This window comes from Panthera pardus, unplaced genomic scaffold, assembly GCF_024362965.1.
Source record: "Panthera pardus isolate Hobbes unplaced genomic scaffold, ASM2436296v1 HiC_scaffold_15, whole genome shotgun sequence".
In the NCBI taxonomy this organism is placed as follows: Eukaryota; Metazoa; Chordata; class Mammalia; order Carnivora; family Felidae; genus Panthera; species Panthera pardus.
Window position 1 is genome coordinate 77,260,727 of NW_026526710.1, and position 19,459 is coordinate 77,280,185.

General features: G+C 36.6%; 1 protein-coding gene across 6 annotated transcripts in view; it reads left to right on the top strand.

Moving 5' to 3' along the window:
• The window catches only part of CDH7 (cadherin 7), a 120,570-nt gene that overhangs the window by 55,596 nt on the left and 45,515 nt on the right, over nucleotides 1-19,459 (top strand). For all 6 annotated transcript variants that reach the window (XM_019463810.2, XM_019463812.2, XM_019463807.2 and 3 more), the window contains 4 exons: nucleotides 778-1,072; nucleotides 4,804-4,923; nucleotides 11,943-12,110; nucleotides 14,745-14,932. In XM_019463810.2, coding sequence (XP_019319355.1) covers nucleotides 778-1,072; nucleotides 4,804-4,923; nucleotides 11,943-12,110; nucleotides 14,745-14,932 — 771 coding nt within the window. The remainder of the gene's footprint in view (nucleotides 1-777; nucleotides 1,073-4,803; nucleotides 4,924-11,942; nucleotides 12,111-14,744; nucleotides 14,933-19,459) is intronic.

The window sequence follows — 19,459 nt, forward strand, 5'->3', positions numbered from 1 at the left end:
TCCTAAGGTTCTTCTGTTCAACATAATGTTCTGACATACAGTGGGGACGGTTCCGGATATGAAATGCAAATTAGTAGGTGCTGGCCGTGCTGCTGATGCCGGGGTTAATCATGCAAATCTAATGCAGTTCTTGGTATTTCAAGAAAGGTTTGAGCTCAAGTCTCAGGCACATACTGATTTAACATTCCTACTTCAGAGAGCAGTGTAATTTTTTTTTTCGGCTTCACATTTTCAAATATAGAACAGGATTTGGAGGCGGATTTAGTGGCTGGACATCCATCCATACTTGTTAATCATGAAAGGGGGTGGGAGGGAAGGGAACCCTTAAAGAATGTGGGGATTTCTAAGCAGATTACATATTTTATTAGATCGAAATTTACAAGTGTTCTGTAGCAAGTCCCTTTGCTTGGAATAAGATCAAATCAACCGATTATACATGTTTACTGAATGCTCTGTTCAAAGAAGATGGCCCAAACTGGCAAGGACAGATCAAATAAAAATTAACACCACCACAAGTTCCTAACTTTGGGAATTCTAGGAAAAAAAAATACCTTTGGAAATGAGACTGTTTACAGGAAGAAATGAAATTGTCTTGCTCACAAGTGCAAGCTGACGCATTCTAATAGCCTTTCTGCTGTGCACAATAAGCATCAGCTTATCTTTCCAAGAACAATAAAATTTCATGTACTGCTGCCTGACATAAGAATTATTTTTACCTATCTCCATATCGCTGACGCTCTTGTAAGTTAATCTCATCTCACATGAATTTTTCACCAGCTTCACTCTGATGTTGATAAAGGAGATGGTTCCATCAAATACATCTTGTCAGGCGAAGGGGCAAGTTCCATTTTCATTATTGATGAGAACACGGGGGATATCCATGCCACCAAGAGGCTGGACCGAGAGGAGCAGGCCTACTATACGCTGCGAGCCCAGGCGCTGGACAGGCTCACCAACAAGCCCGTGGAGCCCGAGTCCGAGTTTGTCATCAAGATTCAGGACATCAATGACAACGAGCCCAAGTTCTTGGATGGCCCATACACTGCAGGAGTTCCTGAAATGTCGCCTGTGGGTAAGTCAAGGCATGCTGGTCTTCAGTGTCTGGTCTTAGGGAGTTTGTATTAAAATCATACCATTGGGCGGCTCAGTCGGGTAAGCGCCTGACTTCGACCCAGGTCACGATCTCACAGTTCATGAGTTCGCGCCCCATGTTGGGCTCTTTGCTGACAGCTCTGAGCCTGGAGCATGCTTCAGATTCTGTGTCTCCCTCTCTCTCTGCCCCTCCCCTGCTCATGCTCTGTGTCTCTTTGAAAAATAGATAAGCATGAAAAAAATGAAAGAAAAATCAAATCATTGTAGGTACTGAAAAAAAAATCACATTAGTATTGGTATAGCAGTTGCCAGGGAGGGTGAGGGGGAAGACTGAGATGTGTTAATAGCCAGTGCCTACATCTAATTATTCAAGTCATTATTTTATTTGGAAAATTAGGCAAGTTTTTCGTTTCACACAGAGATCTCAAAATCTTCAGTAAATTATTCAAGCCTTGCCTTTTCCTTTCAAATGTAATATTTAACTTTAAAAAAGATTAAAATTACACCTAAGAAGTTAAAAAAGAATATGCTTCCAGACTTTGCCCTGCGATAATCTCTTCTTTCTCCTGATTAATATTAATGATTCACTCTTCTGAGAATGCTTCTGTGGCCGAGGTATCAGGCAGGCCATCTAACGTTTAGGTCAGCTGGTCTACTTGCTTGTAGAGTGTGCTTGAACTCAAAAATGCCCCTCCATATGCCACCACTAATTTTTTTTGTAATTTCTCCAGAAACTTAAATGTATGAAAATTTATGCTGAATTGATCATAATGGTAAAGCGATACTCCGTTTGAGATATATAAGAGAGTCATGAAGTCTATTCTATTCGAAGGCCTTTTCACATTGCCCCATTACTGGAAACATAGAAAGTAAAGTACTATTGGTATGTACTTTACTTACATCAGATGATATAATTTCAGTTTTAAACTATTTATTCAGATACCTTTGGAATATTTTTTTAGCCGGTATGTAATTTTAGATGATCTCGTAAAACAATAAAAAAAAAAAAAAAAAAAAAAAAAAAGATGGGAGCTTAAATAGACCAGTTGAGTTAGGTATTTATTTCCTGTCATTTTCAGTTTTGAAATAAGACATGCATTTAAAGTAGTAATTGGTCTTGTATTTTAACATGTAAAAATTTTACCCATTCTGATTTGTTTTATTAAATAAAGGCCACTTTATTCATTCCAGCGTCAGTCAACATGTCTACCATGGTAGTGGAAAAGATGTGTATTATGTGTGCCCTTGAGGAGAATCACAATTTAGTGCCCCTAAATTTCTGTGTCTAGCAGATGGAAAAGGAAAATTATTTGGGGCACCATTGCTCTAGCTGCTAAAGAAATAGAAACTGAAAATGAGCCAGAGGAATACCATGTTCATAGGAAATATTCTGAACTACGACGGCAGGATCTCACCATAGTCAGCTTGCATGGAGGAACTTCTTTAACCAAACAGGCATGTTCATACTTTCTCAGTACTGCCCACGTCTTCGGAGTGCTTCTTGCCGTTGCTTGACCGCACAAACAACTAGGACAACAGCAGCCACAACAAGATTTTGGAGGTTTTAGAGAAAAGAGAAGGCACATTGTCCTCTCCAAAGCACTAATGTTTGGAAAAACAGGAAGCTTTGAGGCGTGTTTAAGCAGTTCGGTTCAACTCTATAATTTTCACGTTGACATGTTGGGCTTTCTTTGTTGGCTTGCTAAGGTTTTCCTTTGCTACATAGACTGTAGCCACGCAAACTGGAGTAATGTGAACTTTTTTCTTTTAGAGGCTAAATAATGCACTGTAGTTTTGATTTCAGTGGTACCACTCTTATATCAGACAGCATGATTATTGTGCACACATGTAAGTTATTTTAGCTCTTTGACTCCAACAGGTTCAGGGCCTTTTAGGAAATGATTTTTAGTGTCTTCTGGATTTAATTGACATTAATTGGGACGACTAAAATAATATCGGAATTTAAACTAAGAACAGTAGATAGCTACATTAAATATGTTATGTGGATCCATAGTGAGCTGTAGTTTATCAAAGTGTTTAATTCTAACCAAATACTTGTATATATACAGCACAAGCATTCATTGTTTAATATTCATGGGTGTGGTTTTCAATGGATGCTAATTTTAGATTGAAAACCTGCTAATAAGTCCTTAGGATAGTTCGTCTTCTCCAGAAGAGCATAGATAAGCATGGACAATTAAAATCATTTAAAAGTATGTGTGCATGTGTGTTGGGTGTGCGTACATATGAGTCTATATATAAAGTAAGTTTCTTAGTGAACATTTTAGAAAAAAAAAAGTCATATACAACCAAATTTACCCAAATGGTTTTATTTTGTTTAGGCTCTTTCCCTTGAAAAGAATTAGAAAATCAATACTTAAGCATATTACCAGAGTAAATATTGCTGTAAAGCTGGTACAGTGTAGAGAAAATAGAGAATATCAAGGTCATTGGTTCTAACACTTTAAAATGATCTCAATTTAATTCTTAATATTTTTAAATACACATCATTCACTATTTGGTCCTGCCAGGCATCCGCACGGCACAATCAACTAAGTCTGTCAAATTAAAAAAAAAAAATCAGAATTTAAACAACAGTGCCATATACATAGCTTCGTAATATGCACCTGTTTTTTTTTTTTTTAAAGGAAATGGGATTGTTCATGAAAATCATAGTGTTGAAAAGACGATAGATTTGTAACAAAATGGACACCAATGACTTTTTTAAAGGGCTTAGAGAGGGAAATCTATTTAGAAATATACCAAGATGAAATTTTAGATTAAAAAATATTTTCAAAACATTTGAAACAAACTTAGAAGAATACATAAAGAGATTTGCCCCATTGTCATCAATAGGACAGAAATGATAAAACAGCATGTGCTTAAATATAGAAACTAAGTAAACGTGAGTGACGTTTTTAAGATTATACTCCAAATGGAAATAAAAAGAACAGATCGCAGTAAGTGCTTTCCATGTGGAGTAAGTGAATATATAGTAAAATGAGGAAGCCGCAAAGCATTCTATCACACACACACACACACACACACACACACACACACACAAACCCTGCTGATGCAATTTTTAAAGTTGCTGTGCTACGAATTTTCTTCTTGGGGCGTGTGGTTTGCATTTGATTTTATGCTTTTGTTTTTAAATCAATTCATGGAAACAATGAAAACTAAAGCTGAAGAGATGCCACCTAATATCCAGTTAAGTGTATCCATCAGAAATTGTTTATTCAGTGAGGGAAGTTTCCTTTTCCGCCTGGCTCTCCTCGGCTCTAACAGTGAGAGCGCCTCAGCGACTTGGGTGTCAAGATGCTGTTACTTGTCACGGTGCCTTCTGGATGGTAACTGAGACTTGGAGAGATTGCTTTTGATAAAAACTTGTTACCTGCCCCTGATGGATGAGAGGCCGAAAATTTGAGTCCCATCCGGTTCTGAGTATACTCGTAATGTGCATCATCAATCTTACTTTTTTGCTAACATATTTTTGTACCCCTTAAATATTTCTGAGGGCTTCATTAGCATTTATCATCGTTTTGGGTGTGTCATCTACAAACCACATGTCCATTTTTCATTTGGCTTGAAGTAAGAAAAAAAAAAGAATTCAAAACAAATCTAATGGAGAATCTTCAGCAGTGTGTGGGTTCTTCTGTGTTGTGGCATTTGGAAATTTTTAATTCATTGGTTTTTTGGATTGGCATGTAGGGACCTCAGTGGTACAAGTGACAGCAACGGATGCTGATGATCCTACATATGGCAACAGTGCCCGAGTGGTCTACAGCATTCTGCAAGGACAGCCATACTTCTCAGTGGAACCAAAGACAGGTAAAAAGTGAAATGTGCCTCTTCGTGTAACGTCATCTTTTATCTGTTGGCATAGAATTAATATTAGTGATTTTTTTAAAAAACCTTTTATTTATTTTTTATGTTGATTTATTTTTGAGAGGTGGGGGGGGGGGGGGGAGGGACAGAGAGAGAGGGAGACACAGAATCCAAAGCAGGCTCCAGGGTCCGAAGTGTCAGCACAGGGTCGGATGTGGGGCTCAAACTCACAAACTGTGAGATCATGACCCGAGCCGAAGTCGGATGCTTAACCAACTGAGCCACCTGGGTGCCCCATTAGTTGTTTTTATGCAATATACTTGGTACTGATAACGGACACTACGTTATTGCTGGGCTTTTCTCAGTGGGTGTCCTGTGGTAAGAAACAGCCGATGATTTATAGTGGCATTAACATCTTTTAAGAATATTTTATTACATTCATCAGAATTTCTAGCAGAATTAAACAGAGTATTATATATTTAAAAAGTATTGTAGTTGCTGTCTCCTGACAAGAGAAGAAAATCTTGATTATTTATGTCACGTGTTATTTTTGTCTTGCCTCCTCTAACTCATTCACAAAGGAATCGCAGGCAGTTAAATTTAAATCTCAAGCAAAAATCTCCCTGCCAGGTAGTGGAGTAGGTAGGTTCTGTTTATCTGTCTGGAGTCTGGTTTACTCAGGGAAATTAGTTTATGTTTTTATTTTTTATTTTTGTCAATATATGGAATTTATTGTCAAATTGGTTTCCATACAACACCCAGTGCTCATCCCAAAAGGTGCCCTCCTCAATACCCATCACCCACCCTCCCCTCCCCCCCACCCCCATCAACCCTCAGTTTGTTCTCAGTTTTTAAGAGTCTCTTATGCTTTGGCTCTCTCCCACTCTAACCTCTCTCTCTTTTTTTTTTTTTTTTCCCTTCCCCTCCCCCATGGGTTCCTGTTAAGTTTTTCAGGATCCACATAAGAGTGAAAACATATGGTATCTGTCCTTCTCTGTATGGCTTATCAGGGAAATTAGTTTAAATGTAGCAATTTGGATGATGAGCTGCCCAATCAAAAATTAAGTTGATTCTTTTTTTTTTTAATTTTAGAAGAGAAACATATTTTTATGAGTTGATTGTGTGGAATAGGTGGTTGGTTGGCTAGGTGTTCTGTTTTGCTCTGGAGCTGGAATAATTTACATTAAGTAAGACCATAATTTGGAGCGCTGTTATCTTGGATAGAAAATAATGGTTTATCTGTTCTGCTTTTCTGGCTCTGGGTGTTGGTGGGGGGGGGGGGGTGTGGAGATGGGTGGTTTGAGCCGATGATTTTCCTCACCACCATGAAATCCAGAATTTCTCCATGTTGTAACTGTTTTGTCTTCATCATGAAGAAAATTATTTTTCAAACAGCCAAGCTTAGGATTAGGAATATTGGAGAGTACCTGTGACCTTCGATGCTGATTTGAATGCTACTCATACTGTGTTCCATATTTGTAAATGGTAATATTGATTCATTTTCAGATCACTATGGAGGATCCATAGTGTAAGTGTCTTCTGAGAACGACAGGGGTAAGGTGCAGGAACAGAAAAATAAAATTCGATCCTAGCTCACCATTAGGATTTTTACGGAGACCGCGTTGCGTCTTTCATACCAATATGGTGGTAGAGTGTGGAAGCCACCTGGACAGTCTAACAGAGAAGAAACAGTTCCGATTAAGCAAGTATTGATGGAGAAGTAAACAAAAGTATTCGATTGGTGATATGAATCCTGTCACTATGGAATATGTGCTTGGGGTGGATTTAACGATAGATCTGAGAAGCCTAAATTCACACACCCACCCATTCCCTTATATATCTACTCTTTACAGCCTACAAAGACATTGACAAGTTTCTGACAATTTGCTCACAAATTATACACTTCTGCATTATATAACCTGTCCAAAAATAGCAGGCACTAATCCCTAGGGTTCAATATTTTGCAGGAACTCTTGATTGGCCGGTGATTTTAGGTTTGTGGTAAGATAACAGTTTTTTTTTCTGAAGTCCAGTGGGAGTAAGGCCTCTGATTAAGTGGACAATAGTCTGTGTCGTGGGATCACATGATTAGTACTTCAAATTAATTTTAATTTCAGAATCTCAAGGATCGTGTAGAGTAGGAGATGAATTTAGTTTAATTTTGTTTAGACTTTTTCATACTGTAATTATGGTAATCATTGGGACTTCTCTTTCTAGAGTCATTAGTGCAGAGAGATTCTGGGAATTTTTATCCTCTGCTAATTTCTCGTATGGATAGTGTATTATTTGCACAAATGTATTTTTTTTTTTGACAGAAATGGAAAGTTTTCAATCCTTAAGGGCATGGAGATCTGTAAATGAAGTTTGACTTAGTCTTCATATTCGGTGTCAGTCTGATTTGTGTCTATGTGAGAAATAATGTGATTTTTCTAAACCTTTAAATGGAAGAGTTTTTGAGAAGAAAGTAAAATGTTTGATAGGAAAAACACTGAAAATATGCTAACTCCAGTATTTGTGAAAATAAGGCACAGAGCATCACTATTAGGTACATTTCCATAAGTTTAACTTCGGTTTTCTCTTTTCCAATATTGACAATACCCACTACCGTTTGTTAACCACACATCATGAACCTAGCATGGCTAAAACCTCCAATCACATATTTCACCTGTCGCACTACTCACAACCCATGTGACCAGAGGGTAGCTGTATTTTCTACCTTCATTTCTCCATCCATAAAACAAGAACGCAAGTAGCTGCAAAAGCCAATGTTAACAATTTGCTCTAACAAGCGAAAGGAATGGCACTAAGAGGAGGATAAGGCAGCATTAAAAGGACTGTAGAGCTGCCCATCCCCTGTCTCCATGATGGCGACAAACTTCTAAGAAGCTTGTGGTCATTCTAAGGTGTTCATCTACTCTGTCACCTGCAAGCAAATAGATCCCGTGTTTCTGCCTATTTGATATGGGGCAGGACTGGCTACATAATTTGCAGTTCAAAGTGGAAATGCAGGCGCCGTCTTCTAAAATTAATAGGATTTCAAGATGTTACCAGCAGAGCAAGAAACCAAGCATGGGACCTGTGTGGCTGCAAAGGGCACGTGGCCAACGAGGCTGGCCCTGAAAAGTGGATTGAATGGGCAACGCCACTTGTCATTTACGAGTTTCTTCTTAAACGTGAGAGGTGTGACTGCGCATGCCTACTGGTTAAGTCGTAATTTTACGCAGGTAATTTAGTCATAATGAAGCCTGCCTCCCAAGTATGGCCTTCGACTGCGTTCCATTCTGTGGTGTGGCTCAAGGTGTGGAGGGCCCTCACTCCCATCAGGGCTTGCTGAGGACATCCTCTCACAGGTTGAAAGAGTCCATTCCTCAGCGACTCTTCATTTGAAGTTTACTGCTTCAGAAGCTTCCATGTTTACTATCATTGGCTCTTCTCTGGCTTTTTTGGTTCTGTTTCACATGCTTCGCTTATCGATAGACCAACCTAATATAAACAAGGCCTAGAGGCACAATTTAGGAAAGAGTGTAAACTAATAGGAAGAGATTCAGCAGGTACATCTAATGCGTCCCAGATCCACACCGCATGAAGCCCCGCAGCCCCGGGTCACCTGGGTCACGTGGTTGCCGAATCAACTGAGACCAGCCCAAGGCCTGAGTGTGCAGACGCCCGTGGCCTCAATGATTGTTTGGTTCTCTAAACTGGGGTCAATTTCAAAACCGGCTCTTATCTGTTACATTTAAGACCTATATAAATTCTTTAGAAGATTTCATGGTAAAAGAATATGCTTTAAAAAAACCAAAAATCATCAGTGGCTGGTAGGCAGAGAATCATCTGAAAATTTATTCCCAGACTCAAAAGCCAGAGAGATGTTCAGCAGTAATGAGGATAAATTTATGTTTCCTATGCCCAGTACTTTTTGTGACCATGGATTACAAACAAATGAAAAGTTCTGGGTGATTGGGTCAGACGATACATCTATAGAAAACTGATTATTTCAGGAAGCTTAACATCTGAGCTCATCTCTCTTTTGAAGAGCTACAGGATATATTCTCATCATAAGGGGGTTAAAATGACTGATTATTGAAATTAAAAAATATCGTCTTCCATGAAAATCTCACGGAGCTATAGGGATCTGGTTAGAAAAGACTAGCCTTTACGACTTCAGAGTTACAGAGTGAACAATTTGCCATATGTGTGTGTCCCTAATATATAGCAAAGTGCAAATCAAATCCAATGTATGAGAATTCTTTTCCAAATATAGACAATTTTACTTAAAAGTAAAAAGCCAGCAAAAGTCATCGAACTGGAAATATATTTTGAATGTCCGGATTTAAATTCATTTCTCTCCCAATTATCCCAGTCTTGTCAAAAATATGCTTAATATTTGAGGTATTTGGAAATTACCTTTACTACCTGGATTACTCTGCAAACGTTGTGATGATTTCTGCTGTAGAAAAGTGCTATTTATAGGATTACATGTAAAGAAACAATTAAAGGTGTGAAAAATCAGTGAGTAACTTTGAATACCAGACTTTCTTAATAGTGCTATATTTCCTTACAAACATAATGCCACCAAGCAAAACCATGAAACGATACAGTGTTCTCCTTGTTGAGTAGTTAAGATATTAAGGGCTCTCTCCACAACATAATAAAGGTTCGAGGATGAAAGTTCACTTATACCTGTTGATATTAGAAGGAAAAATAAGAGATGCATAGAAATTAAAAGAATGGGAAATGATTCTAAACATAACTCATTAATATTTTGTCATCTAATGACACACACTTAATACTCCAGTATTCAAGATGGCCAATCCTCAATTTATTTAGAAGAAAAAAAAAAAGGTTAGAAATAAATAAGGGATGATTAACATGAGAAACATAAGAAAGGAAAACAAAATGAAGAGGTTTAAGTCCCAGAACGCTTAGACAAAGATTATTTATGCTTATTATTACTGAGATCAGTGCTCACTGTTTTATGAATTGGGGTTCACAGAAGTATTGAAGAACAAATATATAATATTCATAGAACTGTGATGACACCAAGAAAAATATGTATTAGACACTTACCAACTGAACCAAATGACTGTTTCCTTCGATTTTCACGTCTCTTGGATATGTCATATATTAAACACAAGCAGTATGTAGAGAGCCAAAGACTTCAGTGAAGGAGTTACTTAAAGAGACCTTGTATTGCTGTGTTTGTAGCAAAGGGGCCCAATAAGAGAAAGTGGTTAACGTTTAAAAACAAAACAAAACTGCCCAACTCAAAGAAGTGTAATCTAAGCACTTAAAATATGGATGTACTGTTGATGTGTGTATGTGTGTGGGGGGTGTGTATTTGCTATCTAGTGCTCAGACTAAACAAAAGTATGGTTACTTAAGATAGTTTGAGTGCTGTTTAACTTGGAATCTTGGAACTGATAACAGATTGCTCAACTTTTAACTATACTGTTGAAAAGCTTTTCTCGTCTGTTTCCCATGCCTAGAACAGTTACCATACTGTAGAATATCGTAAAGTATAGGGCAGGCCTAGTTTAGTGTCACCTAGGCTTATACTTCGTGCTAAAATATAACACAAACTGTATATGAGATGTAACGCGTATTATATATAAAATGTAACGCGGCATTATTACATGTGTACGTTGAATTAGCAGCCTTTAAACTATTTAAATTGGCAGCCCTGAAAAAGTTATAAATTTGGAGAATATAACTTTTTGTGCTAACCATGAGGAAAGAAAGAACCTCCATCCCAATTTAAAGAGCTGCTTTCAGTTATTTTATTTCCAAAGAACCGTCCTCCATCAAGCAACTTGGTATGAGAAGTGCAGAGTACTAGAGTTTCTCTTTGTCAGGTCGGAATCAGTGAGGATTTAAATTCTGACTTCCCCCTAAAAGGTAGATTCTGTTTAATAAAATACATTAGACATCTTTCAAGCTATGGTCCTACGTGGATTAGTAAGACAGTCTGTGGGAAAAGATGAAACTGCAAGACATCTTAAAGATGACCTCATATTGTGAGTTTCAAGGTCTATATAGATCATTTTTAAATAGGTTTTTTGTTGATATCACCTTTGTGTACATGTACTAAGTATGTTAGGTATATAACACACATATAATTTGTATATTTACCTATACATGATTAAACTAAATTCCACCCCATAATTAAATATTATTGCCTAACATACCTATGCAATAATTAAATAGTTATTAATATAAAACAACCAGTTCAGTGCAACAATGATTATTCTGTCAAGTTTCTCCATTGAGTATCATGAAACCCTGGAATCAATTTCTCATACATCTGAAGCCTTAAGGGTGATCAGTATTCAATGCAACTGATTAGAAGCAAATAACAACAAAACACATGAATGTTTTCAGTGTTGCTGATTTATATTAACATAGTTGTTCTCATCTTTAGTGCTTTGTCAGATCTTTCAGTATAGCATAAGATCATCCTGCATCATAACCACATCCACAAACATAGCCATAGGTTGAAATGGTGTTTTTGTTAATAAATGTAAATCATTCTCATTTTTTGCTTTGTAGACTATTTCAGTTGTTTTGCTCAAAGAGAGGTGGTAGGAACCATAGCTGAAAGGTTTTTGGTGATTTCATGTCACCTGTGAATGAAGTTGTTGGACAGCGTGAAACAGAAGAAAAGGAGAGTTTCGTGACCATGTACCTATATGGGTAACTGCCCATCATTGTAGATGAGGACTTCATGTTATTTATTTATAAGTTGGTATTTCCCGAACCATATTTTCATAAAATCTAAACATCATCTCTCTCTCTCTCCAGTATCTAGAAGCCCTGCTTGTCCATGTTATAGCATTCTCTATGTTTTGTAATATTGTATATAATTATTATACCCCCTGGTCTTTAATATGCGTTAAGATTATTTAAAATAAGCAAAACAACAAAAGGCAACAACTCAAGAGCGACTTGCTACCTCTGTCAGTGTTCTTCGCCAGTATAAATGCAATGATTCATGATGCGTTTTACTGGGATTTGAAATTTTACAGGAGTCATCAAGACCGCCCTTCCAAACATGGATAGAGAGGCTAAAGACCAGTATTTGCTTGTTATTCAGGCAAAGGATATGGTTGGTCAAAATGGAGGACTCTCAGGAACTACGTCAGTCACCGTGACCCTAACTGATGTCAACGATAACCCACCTCGCTTTCCTCGAAGTAAGCTGGTTTGTTAAATGTTCCAAGTCCCCTAATTTTCCTTGCCGGTCTATACAAATGTCTCTCAAAGGGAATTTTTCCAAATGCTTTTCAAACAAGTAATTATCTTATTACAGGGGTGTGGTTTTAATTCAGAAGTGTGGAAATCCTATCTTTGTATTACTTCTGTCTTCAATATATTATGGGTTTTTTTGGTTCACGTTTTTAATACCGGACTGTTATTAAGTTTGTTTATAGATTCATCTGTTCATTCTAAGATCTTCTTTGCACACATTCTGTAATTATGAGATTGTTGCCAATTAGTAACATTCAAATACATACATTCTGTACACCGACAGTATTGATTTATTTTTAAAGAGAAACATAGAAGAACATGCAGCATTTTCATTTTTTACTCTACACTTTTTTTTTTTTACGATTTCATGCACATTAAACATTCCTACAGCAGTTCGACCACCTCTTTCTTGTGCAAACGTTCAGTGTTTCAAAAGTCAGTTCAAAGAACCAGAAAACCATATGGCCTCAATTTAGTTTCTATGACCAAAGTGGCTTTTGACTCAGCCAAGGAAAAGGAAAAAAAAAAATCTAGGTAGATATGTCTTGATTATATAAAAGCATTTCATCTCAGTCTCTTTTAGTTTTTTTTTTTTTTTTTTCTTTTTTTTTTTGTGTGTGTGCAATATTTCTTTACAACGCTCAGGAAAATTAAGGAAATTGAATAGACTACAATATCTCTAAAATGTTTGTTGTATAGAAATGGGAAATTAAGCTCCCTTACAAACAGATCTCAGAAGCCAATAAACTCAAACAAGGAAGCTTTCTCTGTAAACATGAAGTCGCTATATTTTCCAGCAAATATTCCATCTGTCAATGTTTCATTTTTATTTTACACATTTTTTATATTTATATTGTACAACAGACATTTTAAATTTTTTTAATGTTTGTTTGTTTATTTATTTATTTATTTATTTATTTACTTACTTACTTACTTATTTTTGAGAGAGAGAAAGAGCATGAGGTGGAGAGGGACAGAGAGAGACACACACAGAATCAGAAGCAGGCTCCAGGCTCCAAGCTGTCAGCACAGAGCCCGACGCGGCGCTCAAACCCACGGACCATGAGATCATGACCTGAGCTGAAGTCGGATGCTCAACCGACTGAGCCACCCAGGCGCCCCTATACAACAGACATTTTAATGCCTCCACACAAAATCAAGTGAAATTACTCAAAATTCAGCATTCATAAAAAATGAACTTACCCTTAACTGTGCCTTTGATACCTTATAATGGGAGAAGAGAGGAAGGTTGTAGAATAAACAAAACAATCATATAATTATATTGGGCTCACAATCAAATTAACTGTTCTTCTTTACGCCTACAGTGATAAGAATTGATACTTAGAATTTGTGTTATTCCAGTTGTCATGATTGGATAAGACACAGTACAGGTTTTCTAGCTTACTCTAGATACTCTCCTGCTCATTAAAGTGAGGGAAGGCAAGGAGGGAAGGCTCAGATTTTCCGGACTGCCTGTAGCTACTATTCTAACCTTGAAATTTCTGGATTTTACTAAGGTCTCTTACGGATGTGTGAAAGAGATCACTTGAAAGTCATCAGCATCTCTTGTCATTATTATTATTATTTTTAATCAGTAACTTGTCACAAAATTTAGAAAATTGCCAACAATAGTAATTCTGAACTGAACATGTGGTCCTTTCATATGGATACATTTTCCTTTTTCAGTTCCTCTCGAAGAGAGTCTTTTCATAAGAAAGTGAAAATGCACCGCGTTTAACAACCAGAAGGGAATGGAATAGGTGGAAAAGGCAGGAAAAAATAGAAGATCAGGGAAAACTGTTTCTGAGGAGTTTTCTAGTTTCAAAGGGATGGTTCATGGTCATGGTCATCTGCTTCCCAAACTTTTTTTTTTTTTTTTTTTGACTTTGAGGATGGTGAAGAGGAATTTTTACAAATGAAAGTTTGAAAAGCTTCTCTGTTTTTGCTTCTCTTTCCTTTTGTTTGAATAATACGGCCTCTGCTCTCGTACCGGTGTGTTCCAAATCACTTCTACATAAACCCACACAGGTAATCCTTCCTGATAAATCTATGAGCTAAAACAAGACCAATATTGTCTTTCATCAACTCCCTGGCCCAGTTTTCTGACACTTTCATAGTAACAGACACTGTGATGTAAATTCTAACAATAATTCATCGGTACTATTTAGGCCTGTATTTGCCCATTGGAAGCCTAAGCTATACAATTTTTGTTTTTAATATTTACAGTAATTATATTTTAATTATGTCGATTCAATGGTTATCTAGTAATCTTCTTCATAATTGTTTTAAATATATGTTATTATTCAAAGAAGCGTATTTCCCACCACTAGAAAAACAGGAATCGAGATTCTTCTCACACCTTTCCTCAGACTGTTTCTGCTGTTATATAGTGATTATCTAACCATCACCATGAGATTTCTCGAGTCTCTATGAAACTCGTCATTTATCTGATATTGCCTCAGCATCTTTTTTATGAACTATGAACACAAATTAAGCAAAGATGATGCAAAAGAACCAAATAGGTTTTATTGGTTAGCTTTTGTATAAAGCTTGTTCAATTCTTGATTTGAATTTCACAGGGTCTTACCAGTATAATGTCCCAGAATCATTGCCAGTGGCCTCTGTTGTGGCCAGAATCAAAGCAGCTGACGCAGATATAGGAGCTAATGCTGAAATGGAATACAAAATTGTGGATGGTGACGGATTAGGGATTTTCAAGATTTCTGTCGACAAAGATACACAGGAAGGAATCATTACTATACAGAAGGTAATATTTTCTTTATTCTTACTTTCTGGGAGGGTGACACCACAGAGCATACTAAGAACCATGTTTATTTTGATTGAAGAATGTATTAGACAACATGAATCGCCATATGGAAATATTGTTATGTTATCTTTAGGAAGAAAGCTATGCGTTTACTTTTAGGTGTCAGAATTATAGAGAATCGCGAATGGCATTTGTAATCATGCCCTGCAAGTCTGTTCTCTAAGTAAGAGAATAGACTTATCGTAGTTCTGTGACCGTAAGGCCCACTGGCACATTAACTGCAAACTGTCAGCACAAAGCCTGCCACCAAGTTTGAACTCACAAACCATGAGATCATGACCTGAGCTGAAGTCAGAGGCTTAACCAACTGAGCCACCCAGGCACCCCACAAATGTACTGTTTCAAATGTCCTAATGGAGAGGGGAAGATGTTTCTTTGTTGACTATTCCAGGAATGAAACCCTAAAATCAACCACAAGTCTTTGTTAGCAAACTAGACAAACACTCCATCTCTGTGAAAAAAAGTATAAACTTGGAAATAGCAACCAAAGTGTTGAAGACTTGCTACATTATCAGTTATTCCTTTTTAAAGTTTATGCTAATTGAAGTACTTAAAGAATTCATACAAACAGAGCATGAAAAGTTGTGAAGCCTATCATAATCCCTTAAGTATAAGTATAGAGGAGATAGAAAATTATTATAATCCTAACTAAAGACTGTTTGTCATAGTATATTTAAATTAGCTCCCAACACTGATTAGATATGGGAGAAAATGAGCTGTTTACTCCCTTTGCTCTGTATAGACATGATCTTTGACAACTGTTAAATTAAAAAAAAATGGAAAAAGGAATTATTACAGAATATAGTCTTATTGTCTCAACTAAGTACTGAAAATTAAAACGTGAAAATCCCACCCCCTAAATAATGGAATTTCATGCTGGTCTGACAATCCAGGTGTATAACTCTGTAATTAACACTCCTGAATAATTAACACATGTCAATAAAGAAAGTTATATTTTTAGTTGTTACCGGAAAACATATGTTTGATTTCAGGCCAATGGGCAAAACATTTCTGCAATTATTTCCAGTGGACAGCTGCTGTTTTAGCTCAGCTGGTGACAATCTGTGTAAAAAAGTTTTAATAACTAGGACAGGCCAACTGTTGGCAAATGTTTTGTTGTCTAAAATAAAAGAAATGCAGTAAAGTACAGTGCTGCTCAGAGATTTCAAAGATTCAGCTGAAATATTCATCTGAAATCAGTCTGTTCATACTGAAAAATTTTTAATATATAGAAATTATTTTTGTTGCACACGTGCATTTCATATATTATAAAGAGAGCCTAAATCGTTGAAAAACATATACACAAATATATATTTGATATGTGTTGCAGTAATAAAATTATGTCCAATTTCTTAATATTTTTTGAAGTTTTAGAGAGTTGTTAATTCTGGTCACAGTCAAATAGGATACTTTTTTTGTTTTCTTTTTTAAATTTAAAGCTCTGAAGTCATTTCTAACTTCTCTTCTTTCTCCTTTTTGAGCCATATTAGCTCTTGGCTGTAGGTTTATTTGTATTTTTCGATTGTCTTTAGCACTATCCTAAGGTTGGTCATCATTACTCACTCCAAAACTATTTTAAAAGCTCCCGAGCTCACAACCTGTTTCTAGCTTCTCAAATCCATCTTTTTTTTAAATTGCTGTTCAAAATTCAAAACCACTTTATTAGTCCAACTAGATTGAAAACCGTCTCCCTTATACTAAGGAAATAGGAGACAGTGATGCGACAAAGTGATAGGAGGCAGTAAAATAATCATTAAAGAGGTTATATATTTAGAAATTCCAAGGAATTCATTGAAGGATTTTTAGAATTAAGAGCTTTCAATATGAGAGCTCCAGTAGTCAGTCAGTTTCAGTGATATTGGGGTCTGTATTGCATTCCAGGTAAAATGCTTCCAGAAGTGCCTCACAGGGAGTACAGTGAGCAAAAACCTGTATGAGTCCCATAAATTCAGTATTCTTTCTGTACTGGAGAGTAGTGAAACATCTGTGAAATCCAGAATGGATTTTTGAAACTGACTCTCAAGAGCATTCTTACTAAAACCGGGAAATTCTGAAAGAAGACAAAGGAAGCATTCTTCCGTTGTTCTTAGACTATTTTAAAATTTTCATTTAGAAAAACAGTAGAATGCTATGGGGAATCCATAAAAATGACCCTTTTTGTGATAGGTTTTTTTAGTCTCTCCTAACTATAGGAAAACATTTACAACCAGGTGCTGCTGAGATTTGATGTATGTATTTATTCTGATGATTGTGAACACCTCTAAAGATTATTTCACATTTGGACAGCCGAGTCCCATTGTCTCCATTCAGATAGTCATTTCTCTTGGAATTCGGTTATTTTGTACCTGTGAACCATGCTTCATAGTCACCTGAACTTGTTTTCTCTCGACTCTGTAGTATGATAAAACTTCAGTTATTTGTTTTTTCATAAACAATGCACTGTCATGATTATAATGGGATTTATTCCAGTTTGAGAAAATTGTTGTCATATTTTGAGACATTTACATATGTTACACTTTGCACAGAGTGAACTTAAGAGCAGAGAGCGAAGAATAGGAAAACTGTCTTTTTAAAGAAGATACATTAGTAAAAGAGAAATATGTACAGAACTGTGGAAGATTACTTTAAGTTATGCTATTATTGCCCCCATGTCTTGTATAAAAAATGTTTATAAATAGGACCAAATAGGCAGAATCCACAAGGCTAAAGGTTTTTGTAGGTATTGCCACAGAATTAGTTTTCCGCAACTTAAATATTCCCTCTATACATTAGGAATAAACATGATTACATAGTTTAAGTGTTGTTTAAAAATTATGACAAAAATACAGTGTTTCACAGTTAAAGTGCCGTACAGGCTGGTTCTTTGGCCATTTATGAATGATTTAATGATAACCTTGGCGAGCAGTTCTACAGGGCTTCAAAATTCACGAAGTGTCAACATAAATATTCCTCCATGTGAGCGAACACGGTTTTTTTCCCCACTTAGAAGTTTTTCTGCTTGCAGTCTCATATCCTAATTTACAGGGGGTGTCCTTTAGCTTTCTGCTTTTCCTTTGAGATACGTCAGTCCTGTCTCTAACGTACTTCAGTTTGCAATACGAGACCTCAGCAGGGGTTAACGACGCAGTTTTGCTTTTCTAAAATTCATTACCATAGAGTCGCAGTGCAGTAGAAAAGGATGTGTGTTCAAGACGCATTTCCTGTGAAGGACAAGTACACATTCCTCTCTGGCCAACAGATGGTGTTTGGTGGGTCACATGGTCACTGTCAAACAGCATATTTAAGCTTCTTCTGGCCGATTCTGTGCTATCTTCATAATCTCCTTATATTCGTACCTTAAGAAATTCAGAATGACGCCAAAGCCACGAAATAATAAAGCATTACTGTAGAAGGATCCTTAAGGTGGCCCGCACCCATCCACCGCTGGGGAACAAGAGTTCAAATACGCAGTTTCCTTTGAACCTTCAACTCGGCCACAAGGATTTCTGAGCTCCCGGGTTTACCATCTTGTTATTGAAACGTGTCCTTTGTCGACTGCTTGAAGTGCTGAGGGGCTAATCCCCAGAGTCAAGTTTGTATTTCAGCATTTCATACAAGGCTGTCGATGTATAGTGGAGGAAACTGACAACATTCACAATTCTTCTTTTTTCTTATTATTACATTTTTCTTTCAAAGATCCAATTCAATTAATCCCGCTGTGGAGGCACGTTCCTCAAAATGGAACAAAGATGTTTCCCTTATTTGACCGTGAAAGGCACAAATTTGGAATTAAAGGCTGACTGTCATAAGGTTAATACAGTAACTCTAGTTGACTTCTGAATTTCAGATTATATTTTCCAATTAATTCAACCCATTGTTACTGTATATATTTAAGTAGATCCTTCTGTCATTTTAATCATTATGCTCATGTGTGCATATGTATAGGCTCTCTGCTTATCAACGTATAAACTTACCTGTGTGTGAATAGCCAAGAGTAGAGGCTATTCTACTAGAGGCTGAATTTAAGGTCTTAAAAAGGAAGTAAGAAATTGACAGTCTCTGAAGGAAGTTGATAGTAATGTACATGTCAACGCATGATAGTCTTGATCAAAGAGGCAAAGGCCATGTTCGCTTGGGAGTATTTTCTGTTTGCTTTGATTTTTGATAGTTATCAGAGCAATGTTCTTGGAATATATGTATGTCAAAGACATTTTTCAGTGAGTCCATCACTATTTTTTTTTTTTTTTGCTTAGTATAAACAAGTCACAGATAACGTACAAATTTTTCCTTGACTTCTGTCTTTTTTTCCACGGTGTGTTGTTTCCTAAATTAGCTTCAGTGGGTAGGCTTCCAAGAAAGAGATATTTAAGAAAGAGATAAGAAAGGATTTAGTGATTGTGTAAGAAAATTGGAGAGAGAATTTAAGGAGAAAACTAATGTTTCTAGCATGAGTAACTGGGTAAGTGTGTCCTTGAATAGGGGTGTGCA